Below are 15,005 nucleotides of genomic sequence, written 5' to 3'. Positions count from 1 at the left end.
CATCATGGAGCTGCCTTCTCCTGCACGACTGTCTTCCCTCTGCAAGCTGTGAGATAAAACAACCCAACCTCCCTCAGGTCACTTCCTTCTCAGCACTGAGAGAAGCAGCTAACACAGCAGGGTTTGGAGATGGAATTGATCCTCCTTCTAGGACTGCTCAAGTCACCACTGAACAAGCATTGGCTCAACATTCTTGATGTATGTAAAGTGACAGGAGCTGAGAAAGACGGGAAGTATGTGCATATGACAGGAGGCGCGTATATATCACCCCAGGCAAAATGTCGCAAAGCTGGAAAGGTTAGTTGAGAGCCCAGGAAACCTGCAGTATGGAGACAAGAGCCCAGAGCTTGCTTCCCCCACCCCACTCCCATCCCCCTCCTCATTCACCTTCCCTTGGATCGGATTCGCCTTCCTTCTCTACTCTTTCCTTCTCTCTTCCTTTTTTCCTTCTTTCATTTTGAGATAGCATCTTACTCTGTAACCTAGGCTAGCTTCGATCTCACAGCTGTCACCCTGTCTCAGCCTTCTGAGAGCTAGGATTGTGTATACATCACCACGCCCAGCTCATGCTTCCCCAGGTAGCATCAATTCGTGTTTGTTCTAAATATCCCTCCTCCAGTGCCTCTTAGTTTTCAGTGCTTTTCTGGCGTCTTGGCAAAGTCAGTTCTCGCACACCATTGCCTTCTCCGTCTTCTAACTGACACTCTCCAAATTAACTCAGGCCAAGAGTGAAGATTAAGGTTTATCATAACCGGGACAGCCACATTTGGATGTCCCATGTGGGTAGACTGCTTGCCTAGCAGGCACAAAGCCTTTGGTCCCCAGAACAGGAGGAAATAAGGAAGACTCTGATTCAAAAGCAAAAGCAAAAATACATATAAATAAGAAAAATATAAAAGCAAACAAAAACCAGATACCGGAGGATACACCTGAGCCTGTATCTTGCTTGCATTAGTACATGAGGTCCTGGATGCAACCCCTAGGGGCACAATGTACACACACACACACACACACACACACACACACACACACACACACCCTCCAGCAATTGCATCAGTTTCTAGTCTCTGAAAAGCCCCTTCAAATCCCTCCTGAAGGACTCATCTACTTCCTCAGACTGCATCTGCTTCTCTCTCTCTATCCAGTAGCCAAGTTAAATAGTTAAAATGCTTGCATTCCTGTTTCCTTCTTCTTTTATCTGATTGCTGGAATTAGAGCTGCTTTTTATTACTGATATATAATTTATAATTAATAATTATTGAAATATGTTACCACAAAATTCTTCCCGCTAAAGTGCATAGTTTGGTGGCATTTAGCAATCATGGCTGTACCCCATCACCCTAGAACCCTTTGTCACTCCAAAAAGAAAGTCAGCCCCAGCCCCTCAGCAGTCTCCTTTCTGTTCCATGAATTTGCTTATATTTTGAACATTATATGTGAATAGAACCATATAAGAAGTGACATTCTTGTCTAGCTTCTTAGCATAATGATTTTTTTCGATTTTTTTTTTTTTTTTTGGTTTTTCGAGACAGGGTTTCTCTGTATTGTTTTGGAGGCTGTCCTGGAACTCACTTTGTAGACCAGGCTGGCCTTGAACTCACAGAGATCCGCCTGCCTCTGCCTCCCAAGTGCTGGGATTAAAGGCGTGCGCCACCAACGCCCGGCGATTTTTTTCGATTTTACTTTTATTTTTCTATCACATATATGCATGTGTGTCTGTGAATGTGTGAGTGCCCACAGAGGCCAGAAGAGGGCATTGGAACCCTGGTATCTGGAGTTATAGGCAGTTATGGATGCTGGGAACCGAACTTGAATACTCTTGAAGGGTAGCAACTGCTCTTAACCACTGAACCATCTCTCCAGCCCAGCATAATGTTTTCTCTGGTTCATTCATGTGTCAGAGATTTTTCTCATCTTATGGTTCCACCATATACCATTGCTCGGCATAAGCTTCATTTTGTTAATCATTGTTCATTAGCTGATGGACACTGCAGTTGTTTCTGCTTCAGGAATAATGAATTCAGCCATGAATATTTATGTACATTTTTTTGGTTGAAAATGTTTTCAGTTTTTTGGGAGGTAGAGATGGTAGCTCTATTTTGCTTTTATTTATTTATTATTTATTGGTGCTGGGGATCGAACCCATTGCCTTCGCCACTGACTATACTCTCTACCACTGGGTTACACACCCAGCTCCTGATGACTCTACTTGACATTTTGCTAACATTTGTGAGAACTGCCAGATTGTTCTCCAAGGGGCTAGGAGGTTCCAGTTGCAGTCTCACAGATATCCTTTCTCTTAGATATCCTAGTGGGTAGCGTTCCTCAGCCTTTTGACTTATATCTTTCCAGTATTGAAATAAGCAAGCATGCCAAGCATCTTTCCTTTTGCTTATTAACTATTTATACAGCCTCCTGGAAGAAACAGTGTACAAGTCTATTGACCATTAAAAAAAATCGCTCGTCTTTTTCATTGTGGAATTAATTGTAAGCATTCATTACATCTTCCAGATGCAAATCATTTCCCCCTTTTGTACACCTTCCTCCCTCCTTCCCTTCCTTCCCTCCCTCTCTCCCTCCTGTCTTTCTCCCTCCCTCTTTCTCTTCCTCCTTTCCTCCAACATCTTATTTTCCTCTCATTCTCTATCCTGATTTCCCCCATTCCTCTCCCTCCCCGCCCCACGCCATACTGGGGATTGAACCCAGGGCCTGACACATGCCAAACACACACTGCACTGAGCTGCATCCCTGGTCGCTCTCTTCCCATCCCCCACCCCCTCACAGAGGTCGGGAAAGGAGGGCAGCAGAGGGACTGGAGAGGAGGGAAGGGGACCTCCTTCAGAATTGGTCATGCAGCTTGAGTTTGGGGTGGTTAGCACGCGACACAGTTCTCACACCTGCTGCAAATGGGGACCACAGAAAGGAGCAGAAGCTGAGTGGGAGGCCACTGAGGACAACGGCAGACTTTTCAGCTCCATGGGGAACATATGGCACGCGTCTTCGTGAGACCCAGGAGACCAGCCTATGAGGAAGACTCTGCCATACCTAAAGTCGACTCAAGTGTCCTGCTGTCCCTGGAACATTCTTGTGGGAAGAAGCCCAAGGACGGCATGAGAGGGCACCCATCCTCCTAAGACAACCTTGAGCAGTCGGGAAGGAGAGCTCAAAGCTGGCCTGATGTCAATCTTGAACAATTTGGGGGGGGGGGGGTGAGGGGATCTCAGAGAACAGAGGTTAAGATGGAGTACGGGCGGGGCACAGGGGTAAGGCAGCTGGTGCGATTAAGTCAGCTCATCAAAAACTAGGTGCAAGTTCAATTGCTAGTTTTTCAGTCTGTGTCACAGTGTCCCTGCTGAGGTCTAAGCAGCAACGGCAGAATACTGTGTGAAGGTCTGCCCTACACCCTGCTGGCATCCCGGGGTGAGAACAAGTGTCCCTGCCCTCATCTGACCAGCTGCGTTCTGTTGCGGCAGACTTTGTGGGAAAGGCATGGCGTCCACTGAAACATTTGTCTCACCAGCTCCTCATTCCTACTTCCCCCTGACCCTTTACCCCACCCCCACCCAACATACCCTCTGGGGGCTCAGTAACTGTTTGTGGATGAAGAAGACTGTTGCTAAAAATATGTTCCAATTGATGGGCCTTGTCTCTTGCCATGTGAGAGTCCTAACCCCATGAGAACTGACTCCCAGATGTGTTCCCTTTGTCTTAAAAAAAATCTTATTGCTCATCCCTTATTAGAGTAGAGAAGGCATGTGTGTGTGTGTGTGTGTGTGTGTGTGTGTGTGTGTGTGTGTGTATGGTGTGTGAGGGTGTGTGTGGTATGGTGTGTATGTGTGTGTGTGCCTGTGGGGGGTGTGCACTCACAAATGTGTGTGTGTGTGTGTGTGTGTGTTACGGTCTCACTATGTAGTGCAGGCTTATCCCAGACTCACTCTTCCTGCCTGGGCCCCCTAAGTATAGACTTGCCACAGTGCCCAGTTGAGGGGACTCATTTTCCTAATGGGTCACACTTACCCATCCACCATTCTGTTGGACCCAGGGGGAGAAGTACTCTTTTAGATACTTGGTTCCAAAGCCCAGCATCCTATTCATTGGGTGGTTGTCGATGGCCGTGAGCTTGGCCATGGCATCTATTGCAAGGGCAGCCTTAAAGCCCTGAGCTTTGACTTCCGATTCTCCTCTGGTGTCTATATCCCTCAGGAACAGATCTGTGATGGTCTTGAACGTTGAGTAGGACAGCCCTTCCTGGAAGCTGCTCATCAAAGCCTTGTCTTTCTTCATCTGGGTGTGAGAGGAAAGGGAATTAGGAGGCACATGGGAGGCCACGCTTGCTCAAAAGCACCACTAAAAGGACCTTGGATTGCGGAGTCAGTCATGGCATGGCCTCCTACAGAGTCAAGTGGAGCCAGGTACCTGCTCTGTGGATGCCTTTCATTGGCACAAATAAAGTCTATTCAACACTCAGGTACTTCCTAAACACCAAGGATGGAAAGGTGTCGTGGATGACTCAGACCCGGTGCTTACCCATGAGCCCACAGTCTAGTGGGAATGGCTCGTAGTGCTGTGTGCTTTCAAGAGGCAGGGTTATGGATGCGATCTGAACCTTAGGGACATCTTGGGGGTATGCACTCCGTCTCACCCTCTCCCGGCAGTGCAATCTTGGGGACACTTCACCTTTCATATGTGTTGATTTCATCTCTCAATTAGTGTAGTGACATACAGTGTTGGACATGGAGGAGGAGTTCTGGGGGCACAATGCGGCCAGGGAAGATTCCCCATATGTATTTTTTATTAAAAAACAAGAGCGGGGGTGGGATAGTGAGATGGCTCAGTGGGCTAAGTCTAAGTTTGACACCCAGGACCCTTGGTGGAAGGAGAATGTAGCTCCTGCCTGCCCTCTGACCTCTCCGTGCATTCCACGGCATGTGCACATGTACATCCCATCCATTGCCACAGGAAATAAATAAATAAATGTAAAAAATCCACAGATCTCCTTTCCCATTATTCTACCCAACTGATTTCACCTCCCACCTGGTCCTGGAACCCGGATCTCTGGGGACTGCTGCTTGAGTTCTGCCCGATGCTATAAGCTTCCTGTTTCCTTGCAGGCCCACTCTGCCCATGCCAGTGATCCCAAAGCTCACACAAGCCTCTCCCTTCTCTTTAGCCCAGTATCCCTGGTTTCCACTCTATACCTTCCCTAGGGCTTTGTCCCCTTCTGTCACCATCTTTCGGGCACGTGTCTGGCAAGGTTACTGGAGAGGAGCTGTGGTCCTGCTGTGACTGCCATTTTATTCTGCTTTCCCCTTCTGCAGAAGCCCACATGCATTGTCCCTGAAGCTGACTTCCTCCCAACAGGTCTTGACCACAAAGGAAGACTCTCTAAGCCAGGTCCCGACTGACAGACCCCAGCGACAGGTGACAGTCTATGGGCACAAAAGAAAGTGACTTCTGATGGCACTCTGGGCTTGTTCTTCAGTGTCACCCGAGGACAGCTGTCTCACTTTCTAGTGGGAAGGGTTCCCTAAGTTGCACTGGCCTGCCTCTCTGGGTGAACTGCTAAGACAGTCTTTAACCAGGCAAAGTCCAGCAAGGGGATTTCAGAGAGGACCCTTTGAGCAGCTTTGAGACACATATTCAGGCTACTGGGCAACTGCAACCATCCACACTCCCCTGAGGTTGAGTTAGATGAGAAGGAGGTTGATAAACCTCAGCAGCAAATTTCCATTTTCCCGACATCTTTTCTTACAATAAACATAGTTGCATCTAGTTTCCAGAAATTCCAAGGAGGCTCCAGAAGATTTACTTGTGTTTTCCAAAGTGATTCATTTTTGAGATGCTGCCAGTATGAAGATGCAGACTCCAAGGGAAATAAAATGTGGGACTACGTGAAAGGCAGGACTCTGGAGAGGACGAGAGTCAGAGCCTCATGCACAATTCGATTGTCCTGCCCTAGTGCGTGGGCGCAGACAGGAATCATACTAACCCTAGGGGCTGCATACCTCTCTTCCTAGATGATCCCCTGAGTATTTCAGCAGCTCAACAATTCTGCTTATTACTTGGTCCTCTCCATCTGTTGGGGGAGAGGGAAATTCCAGTTATTTCTTTCCTTCCCGTGGCAGTGCTTGTAGGGATGGAGAGAGAAGCAAGTATTCAAATCCTTAGTTGATAAATCTCACCCTTCCAGACTTCTCCAGGCCCATCCCTTGTCTCCCTTGCCCAGTCCCTCCTTCCCCTCGGATTCTCACTGAGAAACTTACCACTTATTTACTGTACAAATACTGTAAGACATCAGTTCCACTGCACATAATCCCGTCAGTGGAAATACTTAGGAGACATTCCCTCTCATTTTTATTTCGCCACTAAGCAATAGCTACATACAGCCTACCCCCACTCCACCTGCTGGGGGCCAAAGCCAGAGCCTCATGTTTTCTAGGCAAATGTTCCAGCCCTGGGCTACATAGCTACTCCCCTTTGCAGGCTAGTCCTCAGCAGATGGGACTTTTGTTAAATATAAATCCTGTGTGTGTGTGTGTGTGTGTGTGTGTGTGTGTGTGTGTGTGTGTGTGTGTGTGTGCGCGCACGCATGCAGAGACCAAGGGTCAATGTTGGACGTCTTCCTCAGTCAGTTTTTGAGACAGGAGCTCTTACCAAACTAGTGCTCAGCTGGGCTGACTGGCCAGATGGCCCCAGAGATCCCCTTTCTGTGCCATCCTTGTGCTGGTCACAAAGGCACATGCCACCATGCACAGCTTCACATGGGACCTGGGGATCTGAACTCAGGCTCTGAGCACAGAGAACACATTACCAGCTGAGCCAACTTTCCAGCCCCATAAATCCCACATCTGATCGTATTTCTACCTTTGTCAGAGAGCATGGAGCCAAATTTACAGCCGTAATGTGGAGTGACATTTTCCTGGCCTACATTTAGGGACCAATCTCATTCTTAAGCCCTTTTTATTTTCCTGTGTGTTTTTTTCACATTATTTTTTAACTTGGTTGATTTTTATGTGATTAAAATTGTCTCCACAGCAAGGTGGGGTGCATGGGAATGAAATGAACAAATTCCTGAGTTCCCTAGCATGAAAGGCAGCTGGATAAAGCGTGGCTATCTTTGGCGTGGACTATGATGGCTCTTTTTCACAACTTGCTACTTGGGAAACACCACGGTGAAAATGACCATCGCTTCAGCACAGAATCTAAACAGAGAGATGTCAGTTACCGAGGGAATCAGGTTTCTCACCTAAGGCCCAGCCTCTGAGGTGGTGCAGGAGCCACATGTTTATCTTGGCTGGAGCAAGGGAGGCCAGGGAATTAATGTAGCAAAGCCCAAGGAGAAGGAGGGGCAAGGCGAGGAGAGTGATCGGGACTCACAATGCCTGAGAGAAAGCAGGCGTCCATCCCTGCAGCCCTGGACATGTTTCCTGCTTCCCTCTCTCTGGGAAAGATGCTGTGCTGGAGTCCTGGACCCCTCCCGCATGCAGGGGAGGGCGCCTTGGCTTTAGCTCGTCTGAGAATATCACTTTCCACCTCCCAGGCACACTCGGGACGCCACAGAGCCCCAGCTCTTTCTTCTTGGCATGCGTGGAAGGTTCCTCACTCAGAGCCGTGTGGCAGTTTTTAGTTTCAGATGTGCAGCAGACAGCGGAGAAAGCCCTGTACTGACTGATGCCTTTGTGGGGAGGACATTTGCCTTGTCCTTCGTGATGCTACAGACCCAGGAGACACTTTGTCACCGTCCTTATAGGTCTAGTTGATGCTGGGGAGAGAGAGCTGAGAGGAAGGTCAACGATGAAGGAAGGCAAAACCTTCTCCCTTCTGTTCTTCTCTCTGAGCCCAGGGTTTCCACGTGGCTTCTAGAATCTGTGGTAGTGCCAGCCCCTGCTACTGTGTGGGCAGTGACTGACCAAATCCGCTCCCCAGCTCTCACCTCTCAGTACCGTCTGAAGAGGACCGGGTGTGGCTAGACCAAATATGAGTCGTTCCCCACAGGTCTGTTCTCACCTGTTGGTGCTGTTTGGGAGGTTGTGGAGATTTTAGGGAGTGGGGCGTAACCAGAGGAAGTGGGACCCTGAGGACGGCCTGTGGGGGTGTGTTGTGACTGGGACCCTGAGGATGGCCTGTGGGGGTGTGTTGTGACTAGGACCCTGAGGATGTCCTGTGAGGGTGTGTTGTGACTAGGACCCTGAGGATGGCCTGTGAGGGTGTGTTGTGACAGGGACCCTGAGGATGTCCTGTGAGGGTGTGTTGTGACTGGGACCCTGAGGATGTCCTGTGAGGGTGTGTTGTGATTGGGACCCTAAGGATGTCCTGTGAGGTTGTGTTGTGACTGGGACCCTGAGGATGTCCTGTGAGGGTGTGTTGTGACTGGGACCCTGAGGATGTCCTGTGAGGGTGTGTTGTGACTGGGACCCTGAGGATGTCCTGTGAGGGTGTGTTGTGACTGGGACCCTGAGGATGTCCTGTGAGGGTGTGTTGTGACTGGGACCCTGAGGATGTCCTGTGAGGGTGTGTTGTGACTGGGACCCTGAGGATGGCCTGTGAGGGTGTGTTGTGACTGGGACCCTGAGGATGTCCTGTGAGGGTGTGTTGTGACTGGGACCCTGAGGATGTCCTGTGAGGGTGTGTTGTGACTGGGACCCTGAGGATGTCCTGTGAGGGTGTGTTGTGACTGGGACCCTGAGGATGTCCTGTGGGGGTGTGTTGTGACTGGGACCCTGAGGACGGCTTGTGAGGTTGTGTTATGACAGGGACCCTGAGGATGGCCTGTGAGGGTGTGTTGTGACTGGGACCCTGAGGATGTCCTGTGAGGGTGTGTTGTGATTGGGACCCTGAGGATGTCCTGTGAGGGTGTGTTGTGACTGGGACCCTGAGGATGGCCTGTGGGGGTGTGTTGTGACTGGGACCCTGAGGATGTCCTGTGAGGGTGTGTTGTGACTGGGACCCTGAGGATGGCCTGTGAGGTTGTGTTGTGACAGGGACCCTGAGGATGGCCTGTGGGGGTGTGTTGTGACTGGGACCCTGAGGATGGCCTGTGGGGGTGTGTTGTGACTGGCCTCCTCTTGTTTTCTTTGCTTCCTGGTTGACTGCAGAGTGAACAACTGTCCTCGGCTGTACCCTGGTGCCACACTCCGCTGCTTAAATGCATGTAGTCCGGCAACCACGGAGGGAACCTTCTGAAATTGTAAGCCAAAATAAATAGTTTCTCCCTTCAGTTGCTTCGGGTAGGCACCTTTTCTCACAATGGCAAGAAAAACAGCTAACACATTGGGTGTCTGACAGCCTGGGCGTTTGCCACGAGTCCTGGGTTGGTCGATGCGAACTCTGTGCACGACCGTTATTGAACGATTAGATCTGACATTTCCTCCCTCCCTCCACAGGAGACGTTTCTTCTGTCTTAGCAGTGAGTGGACGTGTTGGTTCAACACGCTCATAGCATCTCTGTGTCATGGGCCGATGTCTTAAGCTAGAGCTCAAGGTCTCCACCATGTTGCTGTGAAGTGGACTGAGATTCCCAATGTACAGAGCCCTTAGCTGTATATATACATGCATGCATACATACATACATACATACATACATGCCCATACACTTCTACCTGGCACATGCTCAACCCAACACACTCTTAAGGAAGGCTTACCTTTCTTAGAATCACAAGCTATAGGTTGAGGACCTTGAAAGCAGACGTACAGAGGCTCCGGGACACTGTCTTTGAACTTGAAGCTGCCTCCCTGGATGTGGCTGTCTTCTGGTGGTGGCCAGGAGTAAACAATTTCAGCTACTCGGTTAGCAATAGAAGCAACTTTGGGGTCCACAGCTGAAACAAGAAAGAACTGCTCAGAGGGTTTCCCCAATACTGGGGCTGCTGCATGGGCTGCCCAGTTGCCATGGATGAAGAGGCCAGCCTAGCATGAGAGGACTATCTCCAGGAGTTTGTGTTTGAGGTGGGGCATTCTTCAGAAGGGACCAACAATTCCCCAGGAGAGGCTGGGACAAGGTGGCTCTACAGCTCTCCTTCCACACCCTCAGTTCGCCTCTTGCAAGGGAACAGTAAAGGGGGGAGAGGCAGGGCACTGCTTGACAGAAAGCTCATGGTGGCTTTATTTTCACTCTTTATTTGTATTTGGGGGACGCCCTTTATACCTTGGAGAGGTGGCCTCTACTGAGAGGCCACTAGAGAGTGTTCAATAACTTGATACTCCTTGCTCTTACAGCCACAGGTTCCCCTTTACGTTTCATAGAAAACATTCAAGTTATGCTTATAGGTAAACAAGGTTGCATAGACACTATCCGATGTGGGGGGTCACATCTGTATCTCAGCACTGAGGATGCCAGGGCTGCAGGATCATGAGTTCCAGGCCAGCCTGGGCTACAAAGTCAGACTCAATCTCAGAACAAGTGCATGAAGTACAACTCATCCTTCATGAATCTGTAATCTGGGAAGGGACACAGCATGCTTTCCCACTCGGGGCAGGAAGGTTTACACGGTATAGACCCCCTTATTGTTACTGCCACTTAGACACAAGTTGGCTTTCTGTCTGCTTGAGGGAGGGGAGAGGGAGTGCTGGAATGGGCAGGTCCATGGCTGACTCGTTAGGCAGTAAGCCTGCCACTGGCTTTCCACCAGTCACTTCACTGCAGGGACTCGAGGCGGCTCTGCGTTTGGTGCCAAATGGAGCAGTTGAGTCGTGTTACACTGTGACTGGAGAAACTGTCCATTCATTTGCAAGACCTAAGGATGGGGAGTCAAGAGGTCGAGGTCAGCCTAGGCTGCACAGCGAGGCCCTGCGTCAAATCAACAAACAAATAAATAAATAAACACACAAATACATAGAGTGAGCCGAATAATCTAGAAAGCCACCTCTGCCTCTCCCCTTTCTTCCTGTTTATAACAGGGATGTGATGTCTAGCTATGCATCAAACTATGTTCTATGGTTATGTACATAGCCTCGGATACAAATTGGCCAATAAGCCCACTTTCTGTTTAGCTGAACCTTTTATTCTTAACCTCACCGGAAAGTTATTTTTCTTCACTTGTGTCTCCTTAAAAGGGGGCAGGCGACATGAGCAGTTTCTTTCGAAAATGTCGTTTACTCCAGGGAATGAGGAATGAAGACTATAGAAACTTCCTGTTTGCCTGTGCAGGCCACACTGACCCACAAAGCCAGGTCCCGGGGGCCTCCGGGTTCCCAGTCCTGATAGCTGCTGCCTATGTTGGGAAGAACAGGGCAGGAGAGGAAGACCCTGAGCAGCCTCTCGCTCTTGGCACGGCTGCAGCCTCAGCTGTGCTTGGATTTAGAGGGTAGATGCTTCCATTCGCTCGGAGAGTTTAACAAAGCTGGGAAGACAGATGGTCTCTGTGTGGTCCCGGCTGTGTCTCCTTCAGCAGTGCCCCTCCAGAAATTCTTGCTGCCCCTTGAGTGACTGGTTCTGCACATCCTCTGGACCCTGGGTTCTGGTGGCCTGACTGAACTATAAGTTCCCTTGGTCACAGAATGGTACGAGCCTTCCACAGGCAGGACCTACTCCAAAAACATAGGATGATAGCAGCACTTCAAAACTGAGCCGTTACTGCCCTCTGTTGACTAACTAGGGACAGGCCCATGACACCTGGCAGGAAGAGGCCCCGCTGGAGTGGATGGGAAGATGGAAGACTTCTGCAGAGGTCCCTGGGTGGAGGTAAAGCCCACAGTGAAAGTGACCTGTTCAATGCACTGATGTTTTTCCTAACAAGGGAAGACTTTATCAGTTTGGTTGTTTTTTTTTTAAGATTTCATTTTTACTTTATGTGCATTGGGTTTTTGCCTGGTGTATCAGTGTGTCAGATCCCTTAGAACTGGAGAGCTGTGAGCTGCCATGTGGGTGCTGGGAATTGAACCTGGGTCCTCTGGCAGAGCAGTCAGCACTCTTAACCTCTGAGCCATCCCTCCAGCCTCTTTATCCGGTTCTTACAAAGGTGGTTCACCTTTTCTTTTTAGAAAACCTTTCTTTTAAAAAAAAGATTTAATTTGTGTATTTTATGTATATGGATCCTTTGTCTGCCTGTACATCTGTACAGCAGGAAAGGACATTAGGTCCTATGGGACTAAAGTTACAGATGTCTGTGAGCCATCGTGTGGGTGCTGGAAATTGAACTCAGGTCCTCTGGAAGAGCAGCCAGTGCTCTTAACCTTTGAGCCATCTCTCCAGTCTGGTAGTTACATATTGAAAAGTATTTTGTTTGTTTTTCTTTTTCAAGACAGTCTTGCAGTAAGCTGGCCTCCGACTTGCTATGTAGGCCAGGCTGACCTGGAACTCCATTCTTTCCCTTCTGACACCTGATGGTGGCGGGTATGGGCCACTGTGCCCAGCTGAAAAACTAGTTGCTTAAATCTATTTGTCTGTCCTTTCCTTCTCTCCTTCCCTCCCTCCAGTCCCGCCTCCCTCCCCTCCTTCTCCATCCTTGTTATTCCGTTCATGACCCTTCCCACCTCCTCTCTCCTCTCTCTCTTCTCTCCCTTCCCCTTCCTTTCTCTCCTCTTCCTCCCTCTTTCATTTGGTTTGGTTTGTTTGTATTTTAAGACAAGGTCTCGTGTAACCCAGGATGGCCTCCAACTCACTATATAGCCAAGGCTGGCCATGAACCTCCGAAAGTCCAACCTCCTTCCCCTCAGTGCTGGGATCACTGGCTTGTCTACTTGATGTTTCCATCAACCATAAGAGGTAGGGAACGGTGTGATCTCCCCAATACACAATGTGGTGTAAGCACCGTAGCCAGGCTCTCCAGAGGTCAGCTGGCCTAGGAGAAGGTACCTGGCTAAGGTGCCCTCCTTTGTGCTCCTCTCTTGAAGCAAGCTTATTTGTAGTCACAGAGGTGAAAAACCTCTGCAGCCACCTTTCACCCCACCTACTTCCTTGACCGGGAAAAGTGGATGGTTACGATGCAGATTAGCGACGTGGAAAGCCCAGGCCTGTCTTCTGCAGGTTGGAGGAGAGGCAGAGCACTCAGCACACACGTGGAGGGAGATGGGGGGCGGTAGAGTATTATTTTAAGGCGTCTGTGACTTTTGTTTGTGCTGCATTTGTTTAACTCTGTGAAGCTGTGTTACTTTGTCTGTCTAAGACACCTGAAGGTCTAATAAAGAGCTGAAAAGCCAATAGCAAGGCAGCAGCAAGGCTAGGCGGGGCAGCAGGCAGAGGGAATAAATAGGAGACCCGAGGGAGCGAGGGAGAATGAGAGAACAAGGAGAGGAGGACACCAGGGGTTAGCCACCCAGTCTTCCATGGATTAAGAGTAAGATTTGCAGAAGTAGGAGAACAGGAAAAACCTGGAGTCAAAAGGTAGAGGGGATAATTTAAGAAACAAGCCAAACTGAGGTTGGGCATTCATAACTAAGAATAAGCCTCCATGTTTGATTCATTTGGGAGCTGGATGGTGGGCCCCCCCAAAAGAGAAAAAATCTTATTACACAATGGCACACCAACATGGCACTCGTAATTCCACTGGGCCTGGGAAAGCTTGAGAAAAAAGAGAGGTGGGTAGGATACTGCCAGTCAGTGATCTCCTGAGCACCTAGGACAGTAAGTAGGAATTAAAAATGAAGCAAAAATGCCTGCTGTGGTGCAAGCATTGGCATTCTAGAGCTCTAGGAAGGTTGAATGCAGTTCCTGGTGAGACAAGCCTCCCATCAGGACAAAAGCTTGGTTCTCACTGAGTATCCAGGAATAGCTTTATCAGTCTAAAGTTAGCTACTGCAGTCAGAAAAGACTAAAAGATATGAAGTAAAAGATGGAAAAAACCTGTCAACAGGTTGCAGTGTGTTTTACAATGTATGCAGACTTAAGAAAGAAAGAAGGGTATGGACAGTCATAGAAACAAACAGTTGAAAAATAATAAAATGGAGTCTTTAAAGGGACAGTAAAAGCAATATAAAAGAAAAAAACCACGTCAAGATGGGAAATACACAGGGTATCTGGATCCTGTAGGCTATTGTGCTCAAAGGCAAAGGACAGCTGCCAAGAGTCCTGGGATTGACAGAGGGACCGTGGAAATAAACCAGCTTAGATATTTTAAGAATTCCTTAACTTTAAAATGGAAGTCAACAAATGAATTTGTCAAATAGAACTTAAAAGATGTTTTGGAGATGCAGTTTTGCTTTTGTTTCCACGGGAAACAAGAGGCTGTGGATTCGGTCCCGGTTGATACGGATCTGGTTTGATCAAGGAAGACCTCCTGAAATTTGACAGGTGATATCTATCAACAAAGATCATAGCCGGTCTTCCCAGGACTTGGTCATTTTTTCTAATGGGACCCTAATGATGCCTTCTCCCACAGCCAGCAAGAAGAGGTTAGAGAAAACTACAAACACATTGCCAAGAGCTGAGCTACGTAAGGCTTTTGATTATTTTGTGGGTCATGGGTGTTTGATATAGTTTAGGGGAATATAGGAATATAGGATAAAAAGACGACTATTAATCTCAGATATTTTGCCTTGGCACGGATTTTGGTATATGGATACAAATTCCAAGTCAGTTTTGTGACACTGTATATGTTTTTGTTATTGTTTAAAGGATTTCTGTATATTGAAGCTAATTTAAGGTTATTTTTGTTATAACATCTATGTTTCTGCTGTTGTTTAAGGTATTGTATCTGTGTAATTCATTTAAAATATAAGGTAAAATTCTAGTTTTTGAAAGCCATTATTATGAACTATTTAGGATAATCAAGAAATATACGTCAGGAGTCATCTATAACAACGAAATTTGTAGCTATGCTAGGTATGTTTTTCCAATCATACAAATATATATTTTAGATAGATGGTCTTCAAACCTTTCAAAAGTCTACAGAACATAGTATTTTAAATGTTTTGTTAACTTAGGGCTTTTCATGACAATGAGACAAATCTGCTTCTGGCAGCAGCAATTTACTTCAAAGATCATGGGTATTGAAGAACCTCCGTATAGAGTTTGCTTTCATAGTGGCAAGGTTAACCACTGGGCAAAAAACAAACAAAAAAACCTGCTC

The 15,005-nt window shown here is 48.1% G+C and overlaps 1 protein-coding gene across 2 annotated transcripts in view; it reads right to left on the bottom strand.

Annotated features, from left to right (window-relative positions):
- Positions 1-15,005, bottom strand: part of Bcl2l14 (BCL2 like 14) — a 45,528-nt gene that overhangs the window by 964 nt on the left and 29,559 nt on the right. For both annotated transcript variants that reach the window (XM_005072864.4, XM_040743417.1), the window contains 3 exons: positions 9,642-9,818; positions 6,006-6,076; positions 4,018-4,284 (listed from right to left, as the gene is read on the bottom strand). In XM_005072864.4, the coding sequence (XP_005072921.1) occupies positions 4,018-4,284; positions 6,006-6,076; positions 9,642-9,818 (515 nt within the window). The remainder of the gene's footprint in view (positions 1-4,017; positions 4,285-6,005; positions 6,077-9,641; positions 9,819-15,005) is intronic.

This window comes from Mesocricetus auratus, unplaced genomic scaffold (genome assembly GCF_017639785.1).
Source record: "Mesocricetus auratus isolate SY011 unplaced genomic scaffold, BCM_Maur_2.0 Super-Scaffold_100001, whole genome shotgun sequence".
NCBI classification, from domain to species: domain Eukaryota; kingdom Metazoa; phylum Chordata; class Mammalia; order Rodentia; family Cricetidae; genus Mesocricetus; species Mesocricetus auratus.
The sequence above is the reverse complement of the archived record's forward strand: the minus strand, read 5'-3'. Positions and strand labels throughout refer to the sequence as shown.